Genomic DNA, 25,692 nt, shown 5'->3' with positions numbered 1-25,692 from the left:
TTTTTAGCCCCAAAGTTCAGATTTTTAAGGGTGGTGAAAAACATAGTAATCAGACCTAGTTAATGGTTTTTCAGATTAAATATTAGGTGGTCATTTCCAAAACTTGACAGTATCTTTGATGCAGGCTGAGGTTCTGGCTACATATTAATTGACTGGTTCTCAATTTATAGTTTGAAAATATTTGTTTGATGCTAGAAAATGGATTTTGGGATCTGTCATTTATTGCAGTTAAAAGGCAGTTCTGGAACGTCATGACTGCCATTATTATCTACTTGGAGCAGTGTTTAGCCAGTGGTTGGGCTTTTTTGGTAATACAGAGTGACAAAAAATTGATGTATTATTTATTTGGTAGGAAAAGTATACCTGAGAAACCACAATTTAAATACTGATTTATTTGGATGTGATTAAAGTGATGCCTTCATACGCATAGAGAAACTGCCATAACATCTCAAGATAGTTTCCATCTCTAATCTTAGTTCTCCCAAGACCAGTCCTGGAGCCCACATCTTTTCCTTCACTGGAAACCACGAGGAGAGTGATGGGTAAACAGTGATTCCATCATAATTTCTATAATTTTGGCAATACTTAAATATGAAAAGCATTATTTTAAAATTTACTCAAAAACTTTTGATTTTTTTTTTTCCCGTTAGTGGCAATGACAAACATGTCAGTGAGGTGGTCAGTCATTTATATAAAAGATAATAAAGAGATACTTAATTGTTAAGCTTCTCAATCCCTCTTTATAATTTTCTGCTCTATGGGCCTAGTTCACTAAAAGGTTAACTGTTTGTATTCTACATTAACTCAGCGAGGCCACCCTGATTTAAAAATGGAATAATACTGTAATGAATGCAAATATTTATGTAAAAAAGCTGAGCATAATATGGGCTTCATTCATTTAAAACTCTGTACTGATACTGCTTTGGAAAAAACTGTTCATTTGTAATATCTGAAGGCAGTTTTCTGGTTTAATCTTAGTTACTCAGAGACCAAAGCTGAAATCTACTTCTCCTTACCTTGCAAGCCAAGGAACAGTGGAGGGTAAATATGATATTTTCATTTTTTCTTTTCCCCTGCCATCACTTGACATAATTTTCATCTGCTTTGAGCAATATGTAGGTTTGTTAATGCACTTTGGCTTGCAAAAACACCTGCCATACTAATGACATTATTCTGATGTTTGAACGTATGCTTTTTTCCATCACTTGAAAAATCATATTTTGCAGGGACAGCTGGCAAAAAGAATTTGTCATGCAATGGCTGTGTATCTCTAGATGCAGTTTTTATTTTGAAAATTATTTCTAGAATGAAATATTCCAATATGGCAGAAACATATTTTTACTTCCTCTTAGTCTTGCTATTGATGTAGTATAGCTGTCTCATAGATTCCTTAGGGGACATTAATTATTTTTTCCTCTTTCGTTTCACTAATTTGAGCACTGAAGTTCAAGCTTGATGGATAGGCATGTTACTCATTGGCTTAGAGACTAACCTAAAGGGAGAATGGGAATTTTCAGATGTCATGGGGAATGGGGAGGCCTTTCATGGGAATGGTGAGGCCTTATATAGTCTGTTCTTTGTAAAAATAATAATAATAGTGATGACAACAGTAAGAAAATACCTTTTTGCAGAAATTATTGAAGTTCTAAGGAGAGTTGGATTTCTGACTGAATATTGATAGGATAATGTGCAGTTTATTCCTTCATGCTGGAATAAGGAAGTATTTAGTATTTGTAGTTGCTTCCATTTGAGAGGCGCCCACCACTTGTGATCTTGAATTCTGAATACAGAGATGAGTCTCTTGGCTCCCATGTTCAGTCTACAACAACTTTTTTATAGGCATCTTTCAAGGAAATGTAAGAAGTGGTTTGGTGAAGTAGTCACATAGCCATTTTCTGCCAATGGAGAGCCATTTAGCTACTGAGTTTCTAAGAGTATTGTGTTAGTTGCAACCACAGCAAGATGATTGCCTGCTGATTTGATCACTGAGTCACGAGATATTGCCAGGAGAAGGGATATATTGCCCTAAATACAGACCTTTGGGGTGTTGTGAACTGGTGCTGCTTGTACTGCTGTGGCAAGACTGTGTGGATATCTCAAGATCGTTTCCATGTCTGACCGTAGCAAGCCAGAGACCGGACCTGGAATCCACCTCGTCTGCTTCATGGGAAACCACAAGGACTGTGATGGGTAAATAGCCAGCGATTCCCTTCCTACGTTGATTACTTTGGCAATGCTTTTCTCTGCAGCGATGAGCCTGTTCAGATGTTTTGATGTCCTGAAAAGTGGGTCCATGATGTGGTTGGTCCCTCATGGCTCCTTATTAGAAATTGCTCCATCTGTAAGCTTTCTGCTGCCTTTTTTGGGGTTCCACTTCCAGGTTTACTCTGTTCCCTTGGGCTGCCTATGCCCATTGAAAGATAGCATCATGCTGCTACGGGGAGTGATGCTGTGACACGGAAGCCTTCCCCAAGCAGGGCCACGTCTCCTTGTTTATAGCTCTGTCTTGACACCACCCATGCGACAACAGCCTGTCTGAGGACCTGAAAGTGGTTTTTGTGTTTGGTCTTAGCTACTCGAAGACCAAGGCTGAAGTCCACCACTCCTTCCTCCCTGGCAACCCAGCAAACTGTGATGGGTAACTAGCAAACCCCGTCTTTTTCCATTTTCCCCTTTCTCTTTCGCTCCCCATCACGCCTCCCACCCCAAACCACCTGGCATCCTTGTCCTCTTCCATGGAGAGTATGAAGACTTGTTGGTGTAGCTTGGCTTGCCGAAGCACTCACCACACTTGTTCTGCGATTCTGTTGTTTGATCCCATGCTTTTTCCATTGCTGACAAGCATTTTCTGCAGGGACGGAGCGACAGCTTGCGTAGAGAACGTATTATTGCACCTTGCCTTCAGCTGCCATTCCCCTGCTTCTTTGTGTTTTGGTAGTGGGTCTTCCTTTCTGTGACACATTCAAATACGACAGCGTTCTTAGGAGGCAAATCCCGGCTGGGCTGAGCTGGGCTGGCACAAGAGGGACAGCACTGCAGTTCAGCTGCCCACCAGGTTTTCCTGGTCCAAGGGTGCAGCTATTGGTTGCTTCACCGCTGACTTTCAAGGTGGCTGGTTCTCATCTGCCCACACCGTTACATTGCCATCGCCTGGAATTGGGAATGCTCTGCTCTGCTGCTGCTTTTGAGGTCACGTTAGTGTTTGAAGAACGACGCCTCTTTTCAGCTTTCGGTGAATTACGGCATGTTTCTTCAAGGTCCAAAACACGGGCAACCTTTGGCGCCTGGCTGCGCTGCCACCCTAATTTGGTAACGATATTTCTTGCAGATCTGGTAACAATGCAAGACGGGAATTGTCCCAGGAGATATTGTTGTGCTTTTAGCTGAACTGTTGTTTCTCTTGGGCCTACGCTGGGGTGAAGCATAAGTGTAGAGATGAAACGGCTGTACACAAAAAGCCATATTTACTTAAGGCATTGGATATGGCACTTGGGGATGACAGGTGGAGATGCTCTTAGAGATAGCTTCTTTCACTTTGGGAGGTGTACAAGACCAGTCCTGTGACCTGGCAGTATTTTTTGGCCCATGAGGTAGCAAACTAATACATGACCTGAAGCCAAGTGCAAGTTATAAGTGTAATGAACTGTATTAACGTATCCTTCCCATTGAGATGCAGTTGAATCGTAGGTTCCCAGATGTGCTGGCCATGTTTCCTGGTGTCTCAGTCTAAGTGGTGAGAACTGATTGTGAAGTGTGTTTTTGTGGCACTGGAGAAATCTTGTATTTTTGTCAGCTGAGTGTCATGCACTTTAGGGTCTTTTCCAATGATGCTGCAATTCTTGCCTATATTAATCCTTTTAGGATCCTTCTACCTTCTCTTTTGCAAGAAAATGCTTTCTATGTATCAGAAATTGTACATCTCTTCTCTGTTACCTCTCTTTTTAAATAGCATTTTCAAACTGAGTTTTTGTACGTCACATCTTGTCCTGCAAGGCATAAGCAAGTCTTTCTTTGCCTTTCATCTCTTTTTTTAGTTAATATTTATGTTCTTTTTTCTTATTTTTCCATCATATTGTCTGATGTCTTTGAATATTTCTTCATGTTTCTTGCAACAGCTTCTTCATCATTTGCATCCCCAGTGCATCTTCACACATTCACATGAGAAAATCCATTCCATGTGCATTTGAGATTTTTTGCTGTCTGAAGTCCCTAGTTCCTTAGTAATGGGTTGAAACCTGTTCAGTCTATAGGTTCAGATGATGCCAAAAAGAATTTTTTGTTTTCTTTTGTTTTCCAGCTTCACTGGACTCTCATCATATTACTTTCCCGTCCCAAACATCTGCATCTGCAGAAATATCAGAAATAGAGACTGGTAAATTGTATTTATGATACTTCCATAGCTTAGGATTTGGTTTTGCGTCAAGGATGTAACAGTTACAAGCTGTTTTCTCTGATTGCTTGGTGTTGTCTGGAACAGAATTTTGTTTGCAGTGTTTGGTAGTTAGGCTCTATAACTACATGATGATATTCTGTGGCATAGGATCAAATAAAAAAAACACAGGAATCAACATTGTTTTGGGTGGTTTTAATCTGTCACATATAAGGACGACTAGCTAGATGGAGTCATTATCACTTATGAAGATATATTCTTGATTGGGACATTTTACCCCGGGTGATTTTTTGTTAGTCATACCACACGCATTTTTCTTCAGTTTTCTCATTACTAAGCATTTTTTTCAAGTTATGTTATGTTATGTTATGTTGGAACTTTTCTTACTGGGGTCATAGCTATCCAAGATTAAATTTGTATTCATAGCAAAGGGATGATTGTGGGAGAGATGAGAAGCTAAATTATCCTAAACCTGACAGTCAATGTTTCAACAGTATAGTTTTGAATTTTCTGCCTCACCTTCTGGCTCTTCAGTATGTCACAAAAGTTGTGCTAATTTATGTTATGTCAATTACATAAAATATCACAATTTAATTTAAATGACAAATTTCATAATGTGTACTATATTAAAACCTATAACTCAAAATACTGGCATCTGTTAAACTGAAACAAGCAAAGCATTAGCAATAGAAATACCTGGTTGTAGAAATTCATATTAGCATATGTTTTAAGTATGTAGATCTCTTTCTACAGATGCAAGAGAAGTCAAAAGCACAGGTTTTTTGATGTTACATGTGCACAGATCAATTACCTGCTGTTGATATGTCTGCTTTTAGGGGGACTGCAGTTTCTGTCAGGGTGTGTCTGTTAGGTGCATGTGACTTTTTCAAAACTTTGAGGTTTTGTTCATTTCTTTTCAAGCTGGAAATCTTGTGAAACTGTGTTATAGTGGTGTTGGCATCTTGCAAAGCAATGTAAAGCAATCTTACTTTTTCTGATTCCCCCCACTCCCTATTTCTGCACCAATATGAAACTGTCTCTCAGGGTTATTTACGTTTTTCTGCAGTTACAAGTTCAGCTGACCTGGAAAAATCTATGCCTCCACTTTCCAGAACACCTCATGTGCTAACAACAACTATGGGTAATAGTAATGCATTAGCTTTTCAGTTAAACCACTTTTGGTGTTTTGGTAGCAATTTTGGAAATCCTATTCATCCCAGATATTTTGGTCATCTGCCATACTTGTTCCACTTGAGTCATGATTACCAGTGTAGACAAAGTACCCTTTTTCACATGAGCCAAGACAACTTGTGCTTGCTGCGTAGAAACTCACCTGGTAGTGTTTCTGATCTTACATTTGTCTCTCAAAAAGCTACTAGGGCTATTTTGAGATATACTTAAATGAAGTAAGCTTGGTTTAATAATAATAATAATAATAATAATAATAATAATAATAATAATGCCTAAAGCTTAATAAGAATCTTAAAATTACTTGGTTTTTTCTTTCAAACTTAATTGTTATACTCTCAGACAGATCAATACACACATTTATATACTCTATATTATTTGTGCCAGCATAGTAAGCTTTCTTACTGTTTCTTACTGTTCGGTTATTTTTTTACTTTATTTTACCCTTATTTTATATGTGTATATATGTACACAGATTATATGATATTAAAATTCACTAACAAAATCTTGACAGAAAATAAAGCACTGAAGATAATTAAGACAGTCTTTTTTACAGAAATATATTTGCAATGTTTTTTAGTTTTGCAGATTATATTTTTTCTGCCTTTTTTGGAGTGCTTTATGCTTATAACCAGGGTGTTAGAAGTTCTTTTATCTTTATTTTCTGGGTTGCTTTAAACTACATGGACCATACTATCTAAAGAAATATTAGCTTTGTTTGGTGAACACTTTAGTTTCAGTTGTCATTTTAACCACTAGCTTCAGCTCCCACTCTAAACCAGCACTACTCCATTGTCAAGGTAAGGCATGCTTATTGTGGGTGGACCTCTGCATTGCAAATTAGGTATGTTATAACCCATAATATTTTTTGTTTGTTCTTATAAAACAAAAAAAGCTATGTGTAGAATTAATAATCACAGATACAATGACCTGTTTTTTTTATAGCTTTCAGTGGTATTCAGCCTGTTGTTTCAAGCCCTGTGACACCTAGTAAGCCTGAAATAGCAGATGCTGGACCAGGTACAATAATCTCTACCTAGTTCTTAATTCATTGGCTCAAACCATGCTGTAAAACTCATTGAAATGAGTACACTGGTAATCTCCACTTTCAGTGCACATTTGGATTAGACCCTAACACCTGAATTTTGAATTTAGATTGTTGTTAATGGTTGAAACTGGTGCTTTCTCACACTTAAAATGCATATGGTAACTCATAGTCATGTGATTGACCTTCAGTATTTTGAAAAATATACCACATAGATAAGTGAGAAAACAGTATTTATTGTTTATTGTCCAGTAGTGCTGATGAAAATACTGTGATATATGCTGTAGACTGCATTCTACTGCTATAGCCTTGTTAAAAATACTAAGGAGAGTGTATCCTTAGTGGTGTGAAATTGGTTAATAGTCACAGGCACTCGATGCTTTTGGACTGAAACCGTAGTTGGATCAGTTGACAGCTTACTACTCCAAATTTTGTATGGTTTTAATGTCTGACTAATTGATTGTTCAACACGTCTTCTTCATTAAATTCCTACATTTTACACCATACCATCTTCCTTAAGTAATGGGCCAAAACTCAAAATGTTCAAATGCTCAACTTAAAATCTTACTTGGCGGTGGTTGAGATCCAGACCAGTTGCAATGAAGGCAGGAGGAAATGAACATCCAGAATTTCTGCATATCACAGATGCGATGATTTATAGTCACTGGAGCTCTGTGCAGTTCAAAATTTCTCTCTAATGCATACTAAACTGATAAGTGCCCAAGCATTAGTGAAATGTTTGTTGTTCTTGTATAAACAAATTTGGTTTTGCTTATGAAGGAAGAGTTTCTTCCATTAGCTCTTTGCTGTCTTATGACTGTCACCATTTCTTCCAACAGCAACAAGTGAATCCATTCTGGAATCTTTCACACCTAAAACTTCTCGTCCTTTTCAATGGCCAAGGGTAACATTAGGTAATGTTGTTGTTTTCACCCAGTGAAAAACTCGGTGTTTGTTTTGAGCACTTCATCCCATATGAATGCATTTCTTCCAGCATATCATTTCACATGCATAATCATTATTCTTTTCCTGGTTATAGAGTCTTGTTCTTCCATTGTCTTTAGACTGATTCTTCTTGATATATCTCTGTATGAGAACATGGTTCAGGATGGTTTTACTGTCCTCAGAGAAGTAAAACTTGCCTCTTGCATGAAAAACTCCGTCATCCTTTTGTTGCAGTGTTCTTTCTATCTCTTTCACTCTCATGCACACACATGTGTTGTCTTTGTCTCTGATGTGTAGAGCTTTCATAGTGCAGATTTTAATTGTTTTGGAGACGTAGAATCTATTTCTGTTCAAGGCACAGCATTCAATATCATCTCCATTCCACACTTTAAACTGATTTCATCAGATGGCTTTGACATTCCATGCTAAGTTGTCTTTTCTTCAATATAAACTTGTGGTATGTGCTGTTTGTTGTGGGAAACCCTTGTTAAACATTTTTTGATTGCAAACTGAGCTCTTTCTTTCAGCTCCAAAAGAATTACCACTTATTCCTTCTAAACTGAAACCATCTGCTACCCCAGAAGTACGGCATGTGAAACCTGGTAATTGTGCACACCATTTTTATAAGTTGGTATGCAGAGACATATGTTCACTAAAAATATCTAAGTAAAACTTCCTAAAAAGGACAGGAGCTATGCAATACACTGAGCATCTTGACTAACTCATCATTTTAAAATCGGTCATTTGATGTTGCCTAACAAAAGGAATGAGAGTTAAGCTCATCAGTTTTACGCATTTGGGTCCAGTGATAAAAATATAAACAGGTTCTCTAGTTTTGTAACCTTTTTAAAGGACTGGAAGGGAAAAAAACTTCTAGGTGGCACAGGGTTTTTTAATATCACTTGTATAAGCAATATATATTATTATTATTTCTATAATCTCTTTTGCCAGTCCCCATCTCCCACTTTCACACAGACAATGGCAAAGATGGCATCTTTGCTAGTCACAACAGTTTGTTGATTGAAAGTAAAGTACTGCTATTGTGATCAATAAGTCCTCCTGCAGGGAACTCAATGGAAAGTATTGCCATTTTGGTGGAAATAGGAGAGCTTCTCAAAGCAGAAGGGGAAACTTTCATATACACGTGAGATTCATTCTTTGACCATGGGAATGTTATCATAGTGTCTTTTTTCCTTTTCTGCTTTTTGATCAAAAAATAGATCTCTATACTCATTTTCTTCTGATTTGGGATTAAGGGAGATGAATTTGCCTCCTTTAGTGATTCAGGTACTGGACCAATAAATATTATGGTGCGAATTACTAGAGCCCTAAGATGTTTCTGTACTCATATGTGTTCTCATATCATAACAGGCAGGTCAGTAAAAAGCAGGAGTTGTCTTTGATGTCTTATATGTGTCTTGCAATCAACTGCAGGCTCTGATTTAAGGTTTTTCAGTAAGATTTTGGCATTTAGAAGTTTCCTCTTTCGTATAGATTCTCTGGTATTTGTTATGGACTGCAGTCTTTTCTTCAGTCAAAGCCCTCACCTGTCCTTTCTCACTGTTCTCCCATGACATGAAAGAAATTTATTTGTTGATTGAATCAAACAATTGATTAAAAACGTCCCGAGAACATAAATACGGGGAAGGAGCCTCAGAAGCAGTCTCACACACAGCCATGAGCATCCAGTGTATAGATTCATAGGAAACAAAACTAAAAGGAGTGTAGAGTGTTATGCATAAGAGTAGGACTTAGTTGCATGCTTATATGGTCTATTTAAAAACAAACCAACCCCCTTAACTATTGGAATGATAACGCTTTTGCCTTACTGCTGATACAGCTACTGATCTGTTAGATTACACTTGAGTTTTTCTTTTCTAGCCCCTAAACCACCACTTTTGGAGCCTAAAACTTCTCAGACTGTTGAACAACCAAAAGCAACATTAGGTAATACATGTTTCTGTAGCTGTTGGTCACTCTTCTTTGCAGTCCATGCCACAGTTTGTACTCTTACTTTATCTCATAGCTTTTGCTATATTTAATCCATTTCTGAGAGAGGAAAAAAGTTAGGAAATAAGCATGCAGAAAGACGTTTTTCTAAACTAGGAGAAAAAGAAACGAGGTTTTTTCATACTGTTTTACTAGTTCTCAGAGTACAGTAAAATTTTCGGGATCAGAATTGTCTTCCATTTTGTTGGGAGTTTTTCTACACCAACACACTTTACCCTCAGAAAATCATCAGAAACCCATTGGAAAGACTATCGAAAGGCCAAGTACAAGGTTAGTATTGTGAACATTAATCCTAGAACTCTCGATGAAGGATTCCTGTGGTACTAGGCGGATGTGTTAATTCTACTGTTCTTTTATGAATCCTTCTGAATATCTTTTTGGCTTGAAAAGCACTTCTCAGTCACTTCATATGTCTTATTCTACTCTGTTCTTTCTATCAATGTCATATGCTTTTCCACTGCATCTCTTGCTATGAAACTTTTTCTTGGAAAGCAGTCTCATAGCACTTCTTTATGAAAATGAACAAAATTACTGACTATACTACCTGAAACTCACATTAAGCTTTATCTGATGTCAGATTAACAGTCATATTTAGCTAATTACAGTTTCAGCCCATGCATGTTCAGGGAAAAAAGGTTTCTAGGATTGGTTGCTCTTAATTTTTACCATTTAGATGACACTACTTCTATTTTATTAACAGAACTCAGTGACTACAGTTATGAAGCAATTCCCTTTTTTATTATTGATTCAATGTTTTTCCAGCTCCCTACCAGTAATTTCTTTACAGTGTTGAAAATTGAGGACATTTTTGCATATTTTGTCTACGTATGTCTTTTGATGGCTTAAAATTGACCTAGAGTTCAAAAGGATAAACAGCATTATTATTTTACCTCTTAGGTATTTTGCAAAAATGAATTTGCTGACTTAATGAGAGGAACATTTTGATGTGATTGTAAGCTACAATTACGTATTGTAAATTTACTTACTGACTTTTACAGTGAAGAACAAGCAGGGATTTTGCTGGGGTTGTGAAGTCTTAGGAATATTTTTGAGAAGCCTTCTTAGCAAATCTGATTTTGCCATTTGCTTTTGCTCCCAGTAGCCGTTCGTTGCTTCATTTCAGGCTTGAAGAATGTGATTTTTATGTGATACAGTGGAAAGGATAATCTTATAATCCAGTATATTTCTTTCAGCTCCTAAAGAAGCAAAACTCACACCTTCTGCATCTAAACCTAGACCATCTGCCAGACCCAAAAAGCCACGAACTAAACCTGGTAACTAACTTCCATAGCAAACATTTGTTACAATGTATCACTTAAGTAGTATACTTTAGTGTAAATTTATTCTGTGTTAAGCTCAGCACTTAATCATCAGAAAGATGGGCACTGAGAGGAGCTGTGCTCTTTGAGGAATATTTTTGTATTGAACGAAAAAAATTTGAAGCAAAGCTAGAAAACTTTTAACTTTTATATCCCAAATCACCAAGTCACATGGCCTGGCATCGAAAAAAATTGTTTTCCTGCTTTTCATTTCAAAATAAGAAGTTTTCCGACTCAGTTCAGCACAGGGTCCAGAAAATACAAATTCTCCTGCTTTGCTGATGGATATAGTATCTTACCTAGAACCATAGGTTTTGTATTGATTCAGTGATCATTAATGCATATGTAAACTTAACCTGAAACTGTGGAAGTAAGAGTGAAATTCTGCTCTGGAATTTAGTAAAGGTACATTTTATGATGGCAAATGAAATTGCACCTTCACACCAGGGTTGAATTTGGTCTATGATGTATGTCGGAGAATAAAAGACACCTGGCATTTTCTGGAGCTGGAGAATAAGTGAATACAGTTACGAAAATATTACTAGTGTTACATGGTTTATAATGAAGTTAAAAAGCTTAAAATTGCATAATTGTATATTGCAAGAACATATTACTTAATCCTGGAAGAGGTCAGACAATATTATTAAATTATTTCCAGATTCTCTGTGAATTATTTTTTTGCTCATAAAACAAATTACTCTCTTCAGACCAAATAATTCCTTGTGAAGCTTGTTAACTAAATGGTATTTATGACTTGGAACTGTCTCAAAATAGTGTGCATAATTAGTTTTTCATGGTGATTACAGCTCCTACAACATTTTTAGCGTAGGAAATCCAGTATTGTATTACTAGAATAATTACGTTTGTCTCTGCTGTAGATGCCTATGTCTGAATATAGATCTGAATCCTGCATGGTTTTTTTGAAACAACAGAGAAAAAAACCAACTCATTTGGAAACTGTTGCATAAAATTGTTTTACACCCTTGGACGGCCAAGATCAACACTGTATATTGATGTTTCCACAATGAATATAACTAGTTATTCTAGCTATTCTATAACTAGGCTATATAACAAGTTTCTATATAACTACAAATAAAGTGGCATGATTCTGTATTTGTATGCATGCCTCTTGTTTGTCCTTTTCTTGTTAGTGGCTTCACTGATCGATCAGACAGAATCCTAAGAAACAATTTTTAATCATAATTAAGCTTGTAATGATCTTCCTGTAAGTAGGTATTTGAGAATTTGTCATTTGTTCTGATGGGACAAATTATTATATTCTTGTTCAGAAATTATTATTTGAGGCATAAAATATGCAGTGCATGGGGATAACCTGGCTTTTGGATAGGTGGGAAAATGGTCAAAGAGCGGGACCTCCTCTGTATTCCAGCATCACTTGGGAGTTCAGCTTAAATTAAAATTTGTGCCATGACAGTGGTTGTCACCTTTCCTTAACAGTGAATCAAAATAATGAAGAATATGTGCCAAATTCATACTTGATCACTGACTTACTAATGACCCACTTTGAGTCAAACATTAATTTTGGCTCTTATTGTTAATAAGACTTTTGTACTGCTTCTGGTAAAGTATTTGTCTTTTTGCAGTGGAGCAAAAACAGTTCATTTAAAAAAAATACCGACCATATAAACAATTTTCAGTTTTTCCAACCAACCAACTGTAGATTCTAGGGAAAGTTTGCAGCTTCATTCTTTTTCTTCATCTGTGAGTAATCAAATCTTTTGCCTGCATGAAAAAAGTTCCTGTTGCCAATGTGATCATGCCCAACTATTGTGCTCACTTGTATTATTGCTAGCATTAATCTCTCTCTCTAAAATACTAAGTTATCCATGTTTCAGGAAAGGAAATGATAATTAATTTTCTACCATGCATCCAACCGCACTGCAACATTTTCTTTCCAGAAAAGTGCAAGAATAGCTCTTTATAATGAACCTGTTGAGTCCCTGTAGATGCATTATAAATTTGCACTCTCTTGTGCCTCTAGTACAAAATGCTAGTTCTTCATATGCATCCACGCATTTCCACTTGTGTGACATGGGAGTTTTGCAAGAGAACTGCAGAACTGTCTTAACAACAAATAGGCAGAACTTGTCTGTTGTAGAGGAAGATCTCAACTGCCTACTATTTTTAAATTTCCATAGTCTCAATATAGTACCGAAGTTAAGATAGAGTAATGTTACATAGATTGGTGCATACAAGCAGTTGTTCCTTTTACAGTCTTCTCTCCCTTACCAGAACTGTGAGGGTCCTGGAAGGACTTCTAAACATGCATCTTCTGAAGTATAGTCATACCAGAGAACCATGCCTTCTCAGCCTATGAAAACTCTCCTTGATAATTTGGTGCATGTCTTTCTTACTATTTTCTGTCCTTCCAAGTCTCAGGTTACCTGGCTGCTCAGTGCTTACAACCTAATAATCTAATAAATTGTTCAACAATATCAAGAGTAACTTCTGTGTCAAAGTCCTCTTATATTGTCTGGGAGTTTTATTTAGATGCTCTGCTTTCAGAAAGGTCAGAAGAAATGAAAGGGATTTTATTTCCTCCCAATCTTATTCTCTTCTCATAATCATTCTGAGAAATCAATCTCCCAGCTCAACCTCTTCTTTTTATCTAAAAAAGTCTACATGAAATGTGAATTATATATCTATTAATGAACTTTTTTTGAAATGGGCTGAGACCAAGTAATTACCAGAGACTTTCAGAATCTCTTTAGTATTGGGAGGAGGATGACATTGCTGAATTTATGTTTGAAAAAACAAAGAAATTAAAAAGAAAAAACAGATCGGAGTGATTTAAGATTCATCAGAAAAACATGGCACGATGAATATATGACCCTAAGTTAGTTCTGGAAGAATGTGCAAAGTACCTAACTTATAGGTTAGTATGCTGCTTATTGGACTTCCCTGCTTGGATTTAGAGCAAAACATAGTGTTGAGGCACAGATATGTTATGCAGTACTAAGTGCTGCCAGGTGTAGGAAAGTAGTCTCCAGTTCTGAAATAGGTAAGAATTCCCTGCTGATCTTTGTCATGACAGAGCAGTACTTCCACATGTGGCAGCTCAGAGAAGAACTTGGCAAAGAACAAAGAGATCCTACCAGTGAATTATTTTTCCATAGTTGCTTCTGCGTATTCTCATTCTTCACCTTTTGACCCCAGCTAGTACCAGAGCCCTGTGGTTGGGAGCAAGAACCGATTACACTGACTGGGTTGGACTTTTTTTTTCTTTTTAAAAAGAATGGTGCTGTCACTTCATGTGAGCCACTTCATGCATTATCATTTTCAATGACATGGCTTTAAAGAGGACGGTCTTGAGGAGAGATTTACCTACCCAGTGCATGTTACTTTAGAGATCTGATTCCCAGAGAACATAGGAAAACTTCATAATTGCTGTCTGTCCAAATTTTTTTTCAACTTGTCAGTTCCCAGTAAAGCTGCTTCTTCCAAACCTAAAGTCTTTTTGCATCCAGAATAGCCTATGACAATGCTGGGTAATTGCTATGTCCTTTCACAGAATCACAGAAGGGTTGAGGTTGGAAGGGACCTCTGGAGTTCATCTTGTCCAACCCCCTGCTCATGCAGGGCCACCTAGAGCTGGTTGCCCAGGACCATGTCCAGACAGTTGTTTAATATCTCCAGGGACTGAGAATCCACAACCTCTTTGGGCAGCCAGTTTACTTAATTGCCCAAATTATTTGTCCTGAAGACATTTGGGAGTATTTCACTTTCTTAGAGTAGTTGCAATAGTATCAAATACATCAATCATTAACTATAAAAAATGCCAGTAAAGAAATGAGGGAAGATTTAAAATTCTGAATGAAATATGTCAGTTCCTTTATTCAGTCTGTTAAACTAAAACTCAGTCCCCCCAAATCTAATCCCCTCATCATAAACCTTCATGCAAGGAAACAGAGACTTTTAAATTAATAATGTAATTTTATATCTAAACTGACATAATTTTGGAAGTTTTAGGTCTCAGATTTTACTGTATTTCAAAGTTTTAAGATAAATTCCTCAAAATAAGTGTACTTGTGAGTCTTAAAATGTTTGTGGACTTCAACAGGACAATTTGTCAGTATGTCCAAAGATAAACTTGGAGGCACATTGTACAATATTAATCAATCATTTTTTCATTCCTAATTAAAATCTGTATCATGAGAAAGAGAGAGAGAGCACCAGGATGTATAGGTAATAAAACATAGACTGAGAAGAGTCAAAGCAGAGTAAACAAGTGAAGTAAAGTTTGAAGGTTTGGATAAGCACGTTGATTACTTAATGACTGTAGATGTATTTAGGAATGAAAATGGACTCCAACTGTAAAGTCATGCTAATACTAAACAATTCTACCAACTTTGTCTTCAAAGTTCCTTATATTTTTCAGAGTCTTTGGAGTTCTTTCCTTTCAAACCTAATTAATTACTCTGGATAGAGATGGGAATCTTTTTAACTTGATTATCTAATATGCTGTAGCACTAGATAACCTGCTGGGATCTTCAGCCTTACTTTCTGTGACTTTGCAGTTATTTACACCTGAAATCTTTCACGTCTAACCTTTTATCACTGTGGAAGAAACTCAGGAAAATTAATAGAAAGATTTACCAAAGAAAAAAGATTTCTCTGGAACCGTTTCTTTTCAGTGGTCTACAGCCATAAAGAGAAAAAAAAAGCTGTCAGGAAAACAGGAAGATGAAGACTCAGAGAGCTCCTCTGCCAGTGGTGTTCCTGTAGCATAAATGCACCTTTTATTTTCAAAGAGCAGCAAAAGCTGCACAGGGTAGTTACTGTTCCTTAAGAACATTCAGTAAATTTATTATTTACTCAGTGTTTCCATTTGAATAGTGGGGAGGAGGTGGGTTTTAGTTGGGAAGCAAGAGCAGCTAAGCCATACCAGAAGTTGAGAAATAGATACAGGTGCACCTGTATTTCTCTCAAGAAAATTCTCTTTATTCCAGCAGCAACCATTCCGGTGTCAGTCACTGCTAGGAGTCCCTACACATATGAACGTCCAAAGACTGCAGAGGGTAATGATCACGAGTCATCTTTAGTCATTCTTGTTTTCATTGGTCTGATAATATGTGCAGTTGAAAACACCGTTTCTTGTAGGCTTCTTGCTTATTTGTATGTGGTCCAAACCCAACAAAAGGAAGTATAGTTTTGGTGCGTTATTATTTCTCCATGTTTCTAGCATGGAGATATTGTCTTCTAAAACACAGGATATCACTTCAAAGGTATCTGATTAGAAACTTCAATTACATTAGAAAAAGAAAGAATAAGAATTATTGCAATAATAAAGATTTTATGAAATATAAAAATAATGTACTTAATCTAAACATCACATTTAAAACTACAAACTGCTGAATAATTTCTGCAGAAGGGGGAGTTCTTTGTTGCACATAACCAACCATTGCTTGATAATTTCTCAAATTTATGGAAAATATTGCATCTTTTCAAGTAATCCATGGAAACTTGTGTTCGATTTAAGAAAATAAAGTAATTCTAGTTTTAGTGAGGAGGAAAGTTTATATAAAGTAATACATGATAATTACCTTTTTTGGTATGGGAATATATATTTAGTGATGTGTTTAATAAATATGTTTTTAATGTAGACTAAGAACAAAGGTGTCCTTTGCAGTGAGCCTTGAAATGTTGTATCTAATTCAAATGAAGATTTGAGTCACTGTTTGCATTTGTTATGCAGATTGTATTCTGAGAAGCACTTTAAGATGTTTTCAGAGGTATAACTTTGCTCTTTAAAACCTGGATGAAGCCAACTACATTTATAATACTTTACTCGATGAGGATGGCTTTAAGTCTTTGCTTAAATGATTTGATTAAATAGAATTAATTGGTTTTGGTTAATTAGCAACAAATCACTTAGATTCACTGTTTCCAACTGCAATAAGTTTTACTTCATAAAGTACTCTCAAAACTCTTCTAATGACCTTGATTTGCCAAGGTCAATATTGGATAACAATGTTTTCTTAGGATCGGTTCTTAGCTCTCTTTTCTTTGGCTTTTGGCTAAACTCTTAGAAGCTAATTTTGCTGCAGAAGAACATCCAGCTCTTTAATTATCCCTTTCTTCAAAGGCTCTGTCTGCTTGGTTTGCCCATATCTAATACTATTTCATGCATTAAACCCATAGCACCATTTTTTTCTGTGTTTATTCATTGATATGAACTGAAGGTCATTTCCTAGACTTCATTTCTTCACTGCTGAATGTGAATGTGATTCTTCTATGGGACACCATTTACTTTCAGCTTAAATACAGGGTTTTACAAACCAAGTTTTTTCCGGTATCAGGACTCACAATCCACACATTTGAAGCCCAAATCATCTGCTAAGACCAAAACACCTCAAGCTAAATCTGATAGGGCGCTTCTTTCGAAATTCTGTACTTTGAGGCTTGCTATTAGTGCAGAAAGTAAAAAAGTGAAAAACTTCAACTTTTTTTCCCTGGAGGAGGGGAGAAGGAAGTTGTTCATTATTTTGGAATAATATTTATACAAAGAGAAACCAAATTGCTTCGGAAAGCAATTGCAGACTTACCAAAGAATTTAATTTTATTTTGAATATCTGAAGGTTTTTTTCTTTTTAAGAACTCATTTTAAGAACTGATTTTTTTAAGGCAACCTGAAAATAGAAATGAGTGTTTGATAGAAAAATATTTTTAATTTGAATTCTGAAGGTAATTGATGAGCTTGAATAATAGCAAAGTCATTGCAAACCAGGGTTATGTAGTGAGCACATTAGAAAGATTAGTAACTAGTTTAAGTTTTCTATACGGTATCTGGCCATTGTCAACGGAAAGAAGTTAATGCTGGTTGTTTTGGCTTTTTTTCTCATTTGCAGCAATATTAATACTAGGCTATATTATACTGTGAATGTTAGTAGAAGTGTAAGAAATACTGTAGTATCAAAAGCATTAATTGCAAACAAAGTTTTATAGTTTTATTTACTGTAAATCCTATTTTTAAAATAGGTAGATGTATAAGTTTGGGAGATAAGTGAGTATAGGTTATAGAAAAGTTTCTATCTTTACATGCGTATGTCTATGTTATGTGTTACTTTAGTTGTTACTGCCTTGAGAGGGAAGAATTTATCAATTAATATTATTTTAATATATTTTCTGTACTGCCAGGAAATTTTTATAGATTCTGCCATTTCATAATTTAGGATTATTTTTTTTTCCATTTTTTTCCCCAATTTGGCATAGTTTGCGAGGAGGAAAAGGACATGAAGTATTGGTTTTGTGATCCAAATCATAAGAGGCTATAATGAGAAAAAACTAAGAGGCTTTATCAAAAATAAGTTTTTTCAGATAATTATATAGCTGTACCAATAGCAACCTTTTAGTCCTGTGCTTGACTTCTCACCTTAGAGGAAAAATTCAACTGTTTTGTCATGGTCAGCATGCCACTTTCAAGTAGTAGCAGACTCAGTTTGGGGATACCTGATGTTTTGTATATCAAGAGTCCCTTGCTGTCTCCGAGTTAAGCGGTGTGATCTCTTCCCTTGCTTGTTCGAGGATTTACTGGTTTCTGTAACATATTTTTGCGTCCATTGCCATCAAGTTTGTGCAATTATATTTTTTCTTATTGAACCTGTATTATTAGGAAGTTTAATTGTCCATGGTTTTAAAAAGTAAAAGTTAATGTGAAGATCCTCATTACTGTGGTGTAGTATTAGCACCTGCTTTTATACTTACCAGTGGAGTAATTTTAAGTTTTTTGGAGTACGTTCCATACTTACCGTGTCACACTGTTTCTGTTGCAGTTTTGGAACCTATTACACTTAGAATTGAACCACCAAGGTCAACAATAGGTAATGGTATTTCCTTGTCAAGCTGTTGTGTTTCCTTTTTTCATCACAGAAAGCATCACTGAAGTTAATCACCTTATGCCTTAGGATTGTTTCATTAAACTTCATTTTTCTTCTAGGTAATTCTCTTGCTTGGCATTCATGACAAGTTGAGCATCTTGCTCTCTTCACAGTTGGAGCGTCTCCTTTTTTTAAAGAAAACAATGCTGGCATCTCTGAGTCACTTTTCTCATAATTATGCTTGCCTGTGCTTGTCCCAGCTTTTTATTTAAACAAATAAAACCTGAGTTTCAAAAATGACTAAAATTCCACTCTTTTGCTTAGATTGTTGTAAACACACGGAGAGTATTACCTGACTTTCTTTCCTACTTCCTACAAAGAGACTTTTTTTCTCTGTTGCAGGTGTGAGGTTTCTGTGTTTGTGTGTTCAACTTGATATCAGACACTAATTACTGTGCAATTTAACCAACTTATTACCCACATTTTCTCTTCCAGCTCCAAAGGAGACTCAACATATTCCTTCTAAACCTAAAACTTCACCCAAACCTCATATCCCACAGGCCAAAGATGGTAAACTGCTTTGTGTGATTATTTCTAATACAGTTTATATTGGATTGAAATGTATTTCTGAGCAGCTGATTAGTTATCTGAGACAGTTAAAACGTAATGGGGTTCTGTTCTGCTGTATGTTCAGTGTATATTTGCAGTTTTCAGGAGTAGTAACATTTGCTAGGTGTTTTTCATCATGCAGAAGAATAAATCTCTGCTGCTTCATGGCAGCAGGATGAGAATATTGTTGTTAAACTCAGATTACAGTGGTAACTAAAGCAAATATCTAGCAATTAAAGTATGTATTATGGCTACTTAGGTGGTACAATTCTTTCCCACATTGGTTTGCATTGTTAGAATAAATACGTTTCCCTTTTAAGTCCCAGTTACTGAATTTCATTACATTATTATTTTCTGCATGAACGAGTAAATTACCAAGTGCATAGTTACTATTTGTTTATAAATATTATTATTTATTAGCATTAATGATCATTTATGCCGTATTCCAAAATACTGGATTTTTATACTATGTCATTAAATGTGAGTGCAGTTGAATTCAGTGGTAGGCAGGAAAAATTACTCTTTGTCCTCTGCTATCCAGTTGGTAATAGCAACAGAAAATTACAAGGGTATCAAATATCAACATGTGTTATCTTTTGGTAAATGTGAAAAATTTCATGATGATCACTTTACTGAAGATCTTCAGATTGTAGACAGGGAGCTACAATCTAATCTAAAGCATTAGATTGTAGCATGGTAACTCAGTTACCTCTGTGGCCATTTTTCATTATTATAGTAGTCTGGCCTTCTCAAAAAATGGTTTTGTCACACAAATGTTACAGGTTTGTACTGTTCTGTGTTTAAAAAAAAAAAAAAGTTACTGTTTCTTCAAGAATCTATAATATACAGGACTTTTTTTGCAGCATCATCCACTTATCTTGTGATTGTCTTAAAAGATCCAAATAAATTTTTTTTCACTGTCACCCATACAGAAGAATTGACACAGAGAGGGATACCATTTCTATTGTGCCTCTGTTTCTAATGTGGGAAATGCTAGAAAATAGCATCAATTTCACATCCTTATGCCCCTTAAACACCCAGTTTTATTTTAGATCCGTACCAGTTTAGAGTTGAAGTATGTGATCATGCAATGCAATACACCATAATGCTCTTTAATAATATAGCATCCAGAAAACATGCAAGTGGTCTCTGATTCCGATTGTATATATAAACTGCATTTGAAATACATCACAAAGGGAAGAGATTTGTGTCCCTCAAAAGCCATTTTCTGAATAAAGGAGTGATACATATTTGGATATCTCATTGAAGCGCATGGGAGAACTAAGCTCACGTTATGTTTCAGCTTACACTGCTTTCTCAGAGACTTCATTTAATATAACAGTTTTTGTATGAGGCAGTATACATAGTATATAATTCAAAATGCAGTTACTAGACAAGTAGTACTAATTGTAAGTGGAATTATTCCCTTCAATTTTCATAATAGCTTTTATGTTTTTTTTCTGATACAGTCCTGGAATCTATAACACTTAGAACTGGTTAACTAAAACCAACAATAGGTAACAGTTTCACCTACAGGGACCATCATATTTAGCTTTTTTCTCAGTATACACCGAGCATCACAAGTACATCTTCATTGTACTCCACTGTCATAATTTTTTACTATTAAATTTAGTCCTTCTGTAAGTTGTTTTTTTGTGTGTGTGATTTTACACTACCAATTCATAATCATCTTGTTTGGTTTTTCTCACAGAAATGTGTTCTGTAAAGTGGATGGAAGCACCACAATCTACCTTTGACTACGTGTCTCTATACTCAGTTTCTGTCATGTGCTGCTTCATCTTTATACTAATCCATCCATACTGGCCTTGCTTTATGTTATCCTGTTACAGAGGTTCTCCATCAGCACTGGTTTTTTGTGTACCAGACATTCATACTTCTCCATTACTCATACAAGCTTTTTGTGTTTCCAGAGGGTCCCAAAGGCATGTGTTCTTTATTAACATTATGCCTTCTGTCAGTCTCAGTTCTTGAAAGATTTTAATAGTTGCATTTTTTTAAATTTCAGTTCCAAAAGAAACACAGCATGTTCCCTCCAAACCTAAAACATCACCAAGCTCAGAGGTGCCACAAACCAAACCTGGTAAGTACATTATTTCTTTATCTTATCATACTAATATGTGTGTCTTATGAATTCTACTGTGATCAGTGGAGCTTCAGATTTATATGTATCCCTTGGGTGTATATGTTGGAGCATTCCTTGAGGGATAAAATCCAGTATCGCATGTCATGACGTGGAATTTATAAGCAACCAGGTAAGTTTAAAATCTCTGTCTTCAGTTCTTTTTTACATTTTAAGTCACTGCAACAGTGGGCATTTTCTGTGCAGTTGTCAGTGAAAATAGGTCTGTTCTGTGTGAATTTGCTTGGGTTTTGGGAACGTGAAGGTGAAAAGGAGGGGTGTCATTGCAAAGAGGAAGGGGTTTTTTCTGTATTTCTCAAACTGTGTACTTGTTTTTTCTTTCCCAGGAACAATCATTCTTTTGTACTTTTCAGTTCACTTTTGCACAACCCTTATGTTGTTCAGAGATTTAAGGATGTGTAATACTTTCTATAATGTTGTTTACACAACTTGGTATAGAGCGATATACAACCCTGGGTTAATGAAGGATGGAGGAAGAAAGTTATACAACTCACACTAGCAATTGCATGAGGTACTGTGGTGGGTTGACCCCAGCCAGCAACTAAGCACCCACTAGCCACTTGCTCATTCCACCCCGCAGTGGGCTGGGGGAGAGAATCAGAAGAGCAAAAGAGAGAAGAAAAATCATAGTTCAAGATAAAGACAGTTTAACAAGTGAAGGATAAAAAGAGGGGAAAAAAACAAGTGATACAAAGGCAGTCACTCACCCCATCCCACTAGCAGACCAATTCCAGTCTAGAAGCAATGGGTCCTTTGGAAAGACTACCCCCCAGTTTTGTTGCTAAGCATGACATTATATGAGGTGGAATGTCCCTTTGGTCAATTTGGTTCAGCTGTCCCAGCTGTGTCCCCTCCTAGCATCTTGCCCACCCCCAGCCTACTTGCTTGGGGCAGAGTGAGAAACAAAGAAGTCCTTGATGCTGTAACAAGCACTATTCAGCAATAGCTAAAACATTGGTGTGTTATCAACACTGTCTTGGTCACAAATCTAAAACAGAGTACCACAGGGGCTGCTATGAAGAAAATAAACTCCATCCCAGACAGACTCAGTATGGGTATCCAAGATATATGCAGTATCAGATGGTGCTCCTGGAAAAGTGGGCAGAAAGATGACAACTAAGGTTCCTTTTTCCCCCAGTAAGTCTGCATCTATTGTTTGAATCAAAACCTTGAAATAAGTCAGGAAAGTGTACAAAGCTGAAGGTGAAAAACCACCCACAATTTCTTTGTGGTTTATTACAAAAGCTTCAGATTTGTATTTGGGCTCTGTTCTGTATTAGAGCTATTGCGTTGAACTGGAGGCAATTCTGAGCGGCATAATACTCTGACATGTATTGAGTTTCAGGGAGGAGTGACCATCTGTCTTTGGCTGTAGTAGGGATGGTATCACCGTTGTGGAGGTAGTGATTGTAATGTTTTGATTGTTCTTGGTAATACTTGTTTTTGTTTTTTATCATGCTAATGCAGTTCTGGAACCAATTACATTTAGAACTGAGAAACCAAAGTCAACTGTAGGTAATGATACTTTCTTACTTGAATAGTCACATTGTCTTTCCTCTTCAACACAAATCATTAAGAGCAGACCTGCAAAAATTTGTCAGCTTTCTTTGTATGTGCCTTAATAATTTAACAGTCAAGATTCTCTGTCTCTTTTCTTATTTTCTACAAAACAATTGAGGAGGATCCTTGTGCCTTTCAAATTGTTATGCACATAACATAGGGCAATTTCCTTCAATATTTAATGATAAGAGGCAGAGGGCAGATCAGAACACGATCCTAACTTACATGTTCTCAGTCATACTGTAGAGGTGTCACTGTTCTAGTTAGTCATATAGTTTGGGTGAGCAGAGCTGCATGCTGCAAGTTTTCTTTTTGTGATTCCCTTCCCCTCCAGTTTTACTAAATGAAATTCAGTCCTTCATAGAGGTCTGAAAAATAATTCTATTTCACTCAAACCTCAATTCCACTGTCAGAACAGAATCACTTCAGATCTTTGGATCATATGATTCCTTGAGGCAGATCCATTTGACTAAGGAATTTTTATGATTTGAATCTGATACTACGAATCATTCCAGTACACCTCCATTACAGGTGTCTTTGTATTTGAAGATACTTTTTTTGTTTTCTTCTTCTTTTATTTTTTTAAGTCCTCTTCTTAAATAGAACCAGTAATTCTGTCACATGCTTAGTTGATGATATGTCACAGAAGATTATTTCTTTTCTTTATAGCCTGATTTTGTTCCAACAAAACCTTCTCTTTTGCATCACTTCCATAGAATATCTTTGTTTCAAATCTTTGCTCTGTTTTTGTTGACTGTTGTGGTGGTACTGGACATCGATACCTTGGAAAATTGTAGTACAGTGTAACCCAGTTTCTTTCTTCCAGCTCCTAAAGATACACGTCATGGGCCTTCCAAACCTAAAACGTCACCCAGTCCACGTGTTCCTCCAACTAGAGCAAGTAAGCTTATCAATATTTTGCCCTTTAGTGCATGAAAGTTTTATCAGTTTGAAAATTGTCAAAATTGGTGAGTTCTCTGAAGGTACACGGATACTCATTGAATAGGCTCTGTTTCACTGTCATAATCAAATTTTGCTATATAGCTGTCATGGAATAAGATAATCAACTAGATATTTATACGTGTCGATAACTTGTATAATGGTAGGGATGTGGGGGTTAACACTCATCTTAAGCCCTTGCACATAGGAAAATTTGCATCTTAATTTCCATACAATGTGACAGAGGTATTTGTATTTTCTAGTTACTCATTTACAAGTGTAAAATTACAGTACTTTCCTGTTCCTAAAACTTTGGAAATAGTTCTGTCCATTTGAAAATTAGTGGTAAATTTCCACGTTTCTTCTGCTTTTACTGCTTTGCTGGAGATTTTTTTTAATGCAAAGTTGATTTAAATGAGCAGCAGATTTTTGGAATATGAAACACTTGAGAAGCACAACTAGGGGAACTGTTAGAACTAGAGCAGTTTACTCTGTAGAAAGCTCTGTTTGATAGGGCTGAGAGGAGTGGAGAGTTAATCCAACACTGCACTGTAACAGTCACTTTGTCTTTAGTCTCTGCACTAACATAATATTGATTGCATTGACAGGAGATCTCTTTGTGATTATTTTCAAATGCAAGAAATACTTCCTAAAAATTTTCTTTGCAGAAAATTAATCTCCTGTCAGGAAAATCAAAAGACTTATGTTGAATCATCATCCTCAATAACATGCTCAAAACTTTGCTCATCTTCACAGGTCCAAAAGAAAGTCGGCGAGTCTCTTCCAAGCCCAGAGCATCACCAAGTCCAGATGTACCACACACAAAACCTGGTAAATACATTGTTGTTTCCTTGTGCTTGAATATTCGGGATTTCTTTTGGGTTGTCTTTCCTCAATGAATCAAGTGTTGATTAACATCTCTTCATATTACAAACAAATAGATTTTTTAATGATTATTAAGTATGTGTTTAAAGGAAGATAGAGATGATTTGTATTTTTAATGGCTGAGTTTTGGTGAGTTGTATATCCTTTTCAGCCACATGACAGCTGTCACTGATGAATAATCTGCATAGCAGGGTAGACAACATACAAACATTATAAGAATGTTCTTGGAAGAAATTGCATCTCTTCTGTGCCTAGCAAAAGATGCTTAGAGAAAAACATATTTGCGGGCCTTCATGTATGACTAAATATCTGTAACTCAAACCACTCATATGTTTGTGTGCCCTGGTAATGGAATTTGACCCTTAAAAATATACCTAATAAAGATTTACATACTAGTGAACTGCCAAACCCCTGTAACTCCTGATGGTTCTGAAAGCATCAGTTGAACTTGCCTTTTGAGTGAGTGTATATTCACTAATTCCACCAATAAATAATTTTTTAAAAGAAAAGAACAAATTTAAGTATGTGTTGCAACTTGAAAAGAAATCAGTCATGTAAAAGGGAGTATTTTTACCCTTTTGCTTGTACTTATCGCTAATTCTGTGTACGTTCTTGTTTTTATGAAGTTTTGGCACCTACTGCATTTACAGTTGAACAACCAAAGACAGCAACAGGTAAAGATGTTACCTTGGGCTAGTCATTATTATTTTTTTCCCTGCTGTTCCTTGGACCAAAGATTATATATCATTAGCCTGTTTTTCACATCATCTGTTTGTGATTTTGATTTGTTTTCTTTTCTACTT

General features: G+C 36.2%; 1 protein-coding gene across 1 annotated transcript in view; it reads left to right on the top strand.

Annotated features, from left to right (window-relative positions):
- The window catches only part of ABI3BP (ABI family member 3 binding protein), a 166,151-nt gene that overhangs the window by 90,783 nt on the left and 49,676 nt on the right, over positions 1-25,692 (top strand). The window contains 18 exon segments of the mRNA XM_072851395.1: positions 2,125-2,190; positions 2,573-2,638; positions 4,298-4,372; positions 5,457-5,531; positions 6,524-6,598; positions 7,463-7,537; positions 8,096-8,170; positions 9,450-9,515; positions 10,772-10,852; positions 15,868-15,936; positions 18,691-18,738; positions 19,231-19,305; positions 20,814-20,861; positions 21,371-21,445; positions 22,973-23,020; positions 23,892-23,966; positions 24,761-24,835; positions 25,516-25,563. Coding sequence (XP_072707496.1) covers positions 2,125-2,190; positions 2,573-2,638; positions 4,298-4,372; positions 5,457-5,531; positions 6,524-6,598; positions 7,463-7,537; positions 8,096-8,170; positions 9,450-9,515; positions 10,772-10,852; positions 15,868-15,936; positions 18,691-18,738; positions 19,231-19,305; positions 20,814-20,861; positions 21,371-21,445; positions 22,973-23,020; positions 23,892-23,966; positions 24,761-24,835; positions 25,516-25,563 — 1,215 coding nt within the window.

Source organism: Ciconia boyciana, chromosome 1, assembly GCF_034638445.1.
Source record: "Ciconia boyciana chromosome 1, ASM3463844v1, whole genome shotgun sequence".
Lineage (NCBI taxonomy): Eukaryota > Metazoa > Chordata > Aves > Ciconiiformes > Ciconiidae > Ciconia > Ciconia boyciana.
The sequence above is the reverse complement of the archived record's forward strand: the minus strand, read 5'-3'. Positions and strand labels throughout refer to the sequence as shown.